Source organism: Chenopodium quinoa, unplaced genomic scaffold (assembly GCF_001683475.1).
Source record: "Chenopodium quinoa cultivar QQ74 unplaced genomic scaffold, ASM168347v1, whole genome shotgun sequence".
Lineage (NCBI taxonomy): Eukaryota > Viridiplantae > Streptophyta > Magnoliopsida > Caryophyllales > Amaranthaceae > Chenopodium > Chenopodium quinoa.
The window spans coordinates 15,701-22,677 of record NW_018745569.1 but is presented as its reverse complement, the minus strand read 5'-3'; the positions used below and the strand labels follow the sequence as shown (position 1 = coordinate 22,677).

At 37.8% G+C, this 6,977-nt stretch overlaps 1 protein-coding gene across 3 annotated transcripts; it reads right to left on the bottom strand.

The window, feature by feature from the left end:
* Nucleotides 1–701: 701 nt before the first annotated feature.
* On the bottom strand, nucleotides 702–6,699 carry LOC110716388. Of its 3 annotated transcripts, none has more exons than XM_021895005.1 (4): nucleotides 6,408–6,695; nucleotides 5,958–6,013; nucleotides 4,772–5,867; nucleotides 702–1,012 (listed from the first exon to the last, which is right to left on the bottom strand). In XM_021895005.1, exon 3 carries the CDS (start codon nucleotides 5,861–5,863, stop codon nucleotides 4,775–4,777), a length of 1,089 nt encoding a protein of 362 aa, XP_021750697.1. In that variant the 5' UTR covers nucleotides 5,864–5,867; nucleotides 5,958–6,013; nucleotides 6,408–6,695; the 3' UTR covers nucleotides 702–1,012; nucleotides 4,772–4,774. The 3 variants fall into 3 exon arrangements, with proteins under 3 accessions (XP_021750697.1, XP_021750698.1, XP_021750699.1); XM_021895007.1 differs by lacking the exon at nucleotides 702–1,012 and adding an exon at nucleotides 3,491–4,157 and having other exon boundaries at nucleotides 6,408–6,699; XM_021895006.1 differs by lacking the exon at nucleotides 5,958–6,013.
* Nucleotides 6,700–6,977: the final 278 nt, after the last annotated feature.

Here is a 6,977-nt window from a genome sequence, read left to right as displayed (position 1 = left end):
TTACCATTGTCATTTATTTAAAACGCACTACAATTTCTAATGTAATATGTTGCATAATGTCAATGTCCATTGTAGCTAAAAACATCACCATCACCACCACAAGCCCTCCTCATGTGATATATGCATGAGAAACTTAAGTCTGAACTATGAAGCAGAGTATTGAACCACACAGACTGATACCTAAAATATTAGTTGTTCGCAACATAATTAATATAAGAAAAAGGAAAATGTGTATCACTACTTCTACAGAGCTTGCAGACCAAATAATAAGAGAATGGCTTGCAGTCTGACCGAAGAATCAGCAAGATCAGTTGCTGAAGAATGTGGTGGTTTGCCACATACTCGACCACCATGCTAAAACCAAAATCACCGCTATATATATCGCAGGATGATTATATTTCTACGACTATTTTACAATGACTACAATATTTACCCCCATCAAAGATATGCACCGCACCTTTGATCTTGTATAGCTTGCCACTTGCAATTGCTACAATGGCTTGCAGTTTGACTGAAGTGGTTGGTGTTTTAAGAGCGGAGATATGCTTTAATAGAGCTGACCTGTGCTCATGATCAAGTTAACATGGAACGTAATGTTTTCCGAATATTAGAGTTTAGTTACGCTGCATATTATATAAAAAACATGAGAAACTGAGAAGAATAAGATTGATACATCTTTGGATTAATGAGGGGTTGTTAGATGAAATAGCAAATTGGGAAACCCAAGTAACCAAAGGACATGTTATTTTGAATAAACTAGAAAATTGTTGTTCATTGGAATCAGGGTTTTTAATCAGAAACAAGCATCCTTGTATTCAGTTCACAGAAAAGAGCTAATTAAAGCATTTCCACAAACTGGTAAACCAAATACGACACTACAAAACAGTCATCACAATACTAAAAGGCAAAACATCCGGAATCCGAAATTGGCTGACGATGTGCAAGCAATAGGAGCAAGTAATCATCCTCGGGACCAACACTATTGCCATACTCTTCCTCAGCAGTAGCTACCCTGTGAAAAGTAAAAATAATTGAGGAAACCGTGTCATTAATTGCCTCAATATCATGTCTCTGTGATAAAAGACCAAAAAAGAATATACAAGTATGATTCGAGCAGCTCTTCTTGATATTATATATTTGACAATAGGACTCATAATTCATAACTTCAACTGCCATTGTCTGAAGAAGCTAAGCCTTAAATACAACACAACTATCCTAAACAAGTTTCTAGGCGCAGCAGAAGCATCCAACGTGTAGGCATGTAGCACAAGTAAATAACTTAAGAAAAGTGATGATAAACACGAGTTGTCCTATCCTATCTGTGAAGCATCACAAAATGGCTTTCATTAAATACTATTTGGCACCCAAAAAACAAAATGACGAGATCTACAAGACTTAAGCATGAAACAACCACCAAGTTTTACCATTACACGGCTATGCACGAATGCATCTCAACTCTGACTTAAGTACTCAACTAAACATATAACCACAAAATCGTCAAACAAATTTCAACATGAGCCAAGCAACATGGCAAAGCCTACAAGCAGCAGAGCTCAGAATGTATTCCAAACACCTAGCACCTTAAGGTAAAAATTGAGAAACAATAGGGTTTGAGGTGTAACAAATAACATAGGGCTTGAGATTGTAAATAGCTCAGCATACCATTTTACAGCTGCTATCAGTGCTATGCACAAATAACACAGCATAGCATTTTGGTGATAATTATTTTAATGGTTATTCACAACCAACAACAACAAAGCCTTAGTCCCAAAATAATTTGGGGTTTAGTGGTTATTGACATTCCAAAGAAAATACTACATAAAAACAAATTGCATGGAAAAATACCTCCTCGGTACAAGGATTTGTGTCCATTTATCGACAGCTAAAAGTTCTCAATATTCAATGGATATAGCATTCGATGAAGATGAATGACACCAACCTGAAGTTCTCATCTAAGGCACGGTGTATACAATACACCTTTTTCACAAATTTTTAACTATGAAATAAAAGAAGAAAAAAAACCAGAATTCTGGACATTTAGACATCACCCGTGGATGTGAAGTCATAGTTACCCCTTAAGACAAGTTTTATCATGTGTTGACAGTATATTAACAAACTAACCTGTTGTCTATTTACTAATCCTAACTTACACTCTCATATCACAAGATCTCACGTTTCTCTCCCCAACTACACTCCATTTGTTCCCTATCCCATGCTCTCTGCTCCAGCCTCATGTTTTCTCCAACAAATCATCCTCGTTTGGTAGTGGTTGACCTAGGTGGGTGGTTGTGGCAGCTGCTGAGGCGGGCATGGTGGCTATCGTCTGTATAGGCTGCAATTATTAAGTTAATCACTTCTGCCTTATTGTGGATCCTTAAGGACCCTAAACCTTAAGGTGGAACAGAGGGAGTAGTACTTTTACAGTCCCTAGAACATATTATATTCAGTACCCAAATTACAAAAGTTACTTGAGAGCTATATACACATTTTAGAAATCCAAAACTAAAATCTAATATTCAGACGGGTATACAATGTTGACAGAGGAAAACATGGCAGCGGCAAGCTTATTGAAATCTAGGTGTCGTTTGGTTGCCATGGGAAGTTGATTCCAATTGGAAATAGATTCCATTCTTCCATTTCCTAGGAAATAAGTATGTGTGTTTGGTTGAGCATGGGTATTTGTAATTGACACAGGAATTTGCATTTACCAAGGGGGGAGTCGGTTAATGATTTCCTACAGAAAAATGATTTAGCAACCCTTAGGGTTGCCAACCCTATTAGATACGGAGTATAATATAATAAAATAGCATTATATGTGTAATAAATTGGAAGAGGGTTATATAAAATTAATGCTTTAACACTTAGGGTCACCCAATCACTCCCCCTTTGTAGGAATTTCCAATTCCTTGGAATTCTCATTTCCAATGTTTTTGCCAACAAACACAATCTATTTCCTAGGAGATTGTGTTTGTTGGGGAAATAGGTTGCAAGCAAACAACCTCCTAGTAAATAAGAAAGAGACAAAAGCATTTCAGAAATATGGTGTCCATGTAGATGCAAACCTACTTTATCATCTTCCTAACTTAGGTAACTGGAAAGCATGAGTACCATGACACACTGCTTATTAAATGTTCATCTAACATTTAACATCCCAGGAATCAACATAATATAAGCACTTACTATATTATAAGGTTTTACCCTACATAGGAAGTAATCACAAGCTAAAAACTTATAGAGAAAGGGGGAAAAAATGTGTTTTACATATTCAAGAACATATCTATACGAGGAAAGCTAGAGCACTGTATTCAACAAATTGATTCATGAAAATGAATATTTTGGCATTTCCCATTTAGTGTCCTGGTGTTTGGTTTATTTCCAATTTGGTATTCATGAACTTTGGTGATTCGCTTTGGTCAACACAAGGATATAGTGAAAATTTCAACCAGATCACAGGCGGTTTAGACCGTCATAATAATGCAATTCTTACAAATTTATATGAAAATCCAATATTATGTTCACAGTTGATTCTCACACTTTGTTACACACTTGCACCTATAAAATTATCAAATTAGATGGAATTTCAACCATTGTACCTCATGGGTCATGGACTCATAGTATTAAGTGGGAATATTTCAAACCTCTAGTTAACAGAAGTGACAAGGCCCTAAAGTGCAATTTAACTAATCATCAATGCATTAAAACTCAAAAGGCTATATCCTTTTTTTTTTACCTTACAGAATCCATTAACTACCTTTGCAGAGAGATTAACTACCTCTTCCTCTATGGAGAGAATATGAAATTAAAAGAATTCAGCTTAATCACATGCAAGAGGCGCACCTAGGCGCAAGAGGGGTGTGCGCCTCTAGTGGGTTAGGCTCAAAAGGATTAAAAATGAAAAATAAACAAAAAAAAAGCCCAAAAAGCCTGCGCCTTTGCGCCTCTCGAAGGGGTATGTGCCTCAGCCTCCAGAGGTGTTTTTCTTGGCACCCTAGTGCACCTTGAGCCCAGTGTCACGCCTAGGCACCCGCGTTTAAAACTAAGATCACATATCAGTTTTTCATTCAGCTGAATTTCACTCCACAAGCAAGAGCGCCTTTTTGAAGTGGTCAATCTGCATGAGTTTTGCTGATCATGCAGGAGCATCCAGTGGCCTACACCTGACACCCAAGTTTATACTTCAATTCATTCCAACAAATTTCCTATTGCTTCTTGGCACATCTATGAGAAGATTCTAAATGATTATTATATTTTGGTTTAAGGCTTGCCGTATCTTTGGTGATCTTGAATTTTTTTATAAAAAGACTCAAACTTTGTTTCATCATGTGTTCTTTTCAGGCTCACATCTTTCACACTTGTCTAATAAATTCTGCATTATGTTTTCCTTTAAAGTACCGTCGAAATACAATCACTCCAATCATCAAAGAGCATCAAACAACCACAGGTTCTAGACTACGAGGCACGATGTATGTGAGATTTGAACACAATAGCACATTAGAAAACAGCCGAACACCATCAAGAACTTCATAATTAATATGAAAACTCTACTCCTTCGTAGAGCTATCAAATAACAAAAAGAAACAAGACTCGGAAATTAATCACTAGTGCAAATTTTTGGGAATGAAAATTTATCCAACAATGCCTCTTTCAACTAAGTTGATGAACAAATTTAGCATTATAAATCGAATCCACATTAAAAGAGGCAGTAAAATACCTTGATAGTAAGTAACAGAATAATAGCAAGAATAAGAGATGGTAAGATGGAGAAGAGTACCTGCTAAATGGGGAGGAAATGAAACACATTGGTACTTCCCGGAAGTTCATATGAGTAGGAGTCACAGACCTTGACGGTTACAGTTTCACCGGTGACCAACACTTGGAACTTGTAAAATATGACTTCGAGGGTAAAAACAGCAGTCCGGGAATATATTGGTGTCCAACAAGCAAAGCACAAAATATTGTGGCCCAAATGAAGCATTGCATCGAATTTAATTGTTTCGACATTCATATTAACACTGTCCTTAAAGCACGAATCCCACCAGACTTTCAACCATATTTTCTTGGTTATATGAAAAGCACAAAGAAGAGATGGAACTTTATGGCAGTGAAAATATATGACCCCATTAACAACAGCAGCAGCATGAGCCCAAAGATGGAGATCAGAGGTGAGACATTCCCATGTCCCAATAGCATCAGCATCAGCATCAGGATCGGGAGTGAAAGCATAGAGGGAAGGCGACGAAAGGGGACCACCATAGAGGCGCATAAGAATGCGTTTGTTGGAAGGGTCGGGAAGTACAGGAACAGACACACTACAACCAGCAAGGCTTTGAGGGATAGGGAGAGAGCGAATTGACTTACAGTGGCCAAGGGCACCACATTCAAGAACCTGGGGCGCAAGGCAAACAGATCCAAAGTTGTAAATATTGCCAAGAAAGCTAACATAGTTGGGAGAAGTGTGATCCTCAACGAAGACAGGAGCTGGACACCACACTGGAGCCTCATCAGACATGTCAAGACATGAACCGCCGGAGTAGAATGTGTGGTTGGAAGAGGAAGACTCATTAGATGATTGGACGACAGATAATCGCGCTCCTCCCACTCCCACTAAGTAGATAAATTTATTCAAAGATGACACCATGGCAGATGAGAAGAACTTAGCCATGATAATTGAAGGAAAGCAAGAACGAGTTAATATATTGTGCTTCAGATCCACAGAGTGAAATTCTGCACGAGTGTGATATAATTGAGTACCACCTTGTAGTCTTTCCGAAGGCAAGCATTCATCGCTCAGTGCCAGCATCACAATTCTTTTTTCCTCTCTTTCGGCTTCGGATGTGCTACTCTGCTCTCTCCCTATCCCCATATCCCTACACACAAAAGCGGCTAATCAAACAAACTAGGAACTTCTAATACCATGGATAGAGATTGTTTTCCTCCAATAAATAACTAGGATTTACCCGTAGAAAATTCGATTAAACACCCGGGTGTATATCTCAAGATATGCGCACTATTTCTGAAATACATACAGAAAGCACATGGCTGCCTGAGTACCAAACAAAACTCCAAAAGAAACTACTAACAAAATACAGATAAAAGCTCCAGGGGAAACAACTAAGGTAGAACAGACAACATCAAATAAGACCATCAAGGTCCTTCCGGAATACATCAGTCAGCAAGCATATAAATTAACAAACAACATGTCAAATTGCAATTATAAATCAAGTAATCCACAACTCAAGTATTCAACACAACTACAATTCAAATAAACTATTAAAATAACAATTAAACAACAAAACTGTAAATTAATTAACAAGATGAACAAGCTAAAAAGATAAATAAACTGCTATTAACAACAAATTAATTTAAATAACTGAAATGTAATTTTGTAATTAGACATTTACACATACAAAGATTGATAGAATGAGAGGCGAGTAGGACAGAGAGCGAGGAGTGTGTAGCGATTTGGAGACGCCGAGCCGAGCCAACCAACGCCGGCCGCCGTGGAGCCTGGGAGGCAGCGCCGCGAGGAGCGAATAAAGGGTTTGGGGTTTGAGGTGAGAGGGTGAGAGTTGTTTTGTAAATTGGGATAACATAAAATGAAAAGAAAAAAAAAAAAAAAAAAAAAAAAAAAAAACAATCAGGTTTGTGTTACTCACCAAGTCACCAGATTTGATCATGGCCCGCGTTCGAAAACGGGAAAAATTACCAAAGGAAGCTTCGTTAAGAAACTATACTCCATATTAAACGAGTGGCAAAACTATTTATCAAACTGAGCTTGAGGGTAAAACGCCATTCAGGATAGCGTTTTACCCTTTCACAAATTTTTTTTTAAAACATTTCAGTTAGGGGTAAAGTCTACCCTGGATGGTGTTTCACCTCTGACTGAAGAACATAGCAGATTTTACCCGATGTAAAAACTCCAACGTCGTTGGCGTTTTACTCCTATGCAAAAACTCCAGCGTGGTTGAATTTTTATG

Excerpts from the sequence above, each read along its gene's own strand:
- LOC110716388 (XM_021895007.1), bottom strand. The coding sequence starts at position 5,863 with ATGGGGATAGGGAGAGAGCAGAGTAGCACATCCGAAGCCGAAAGAGAG.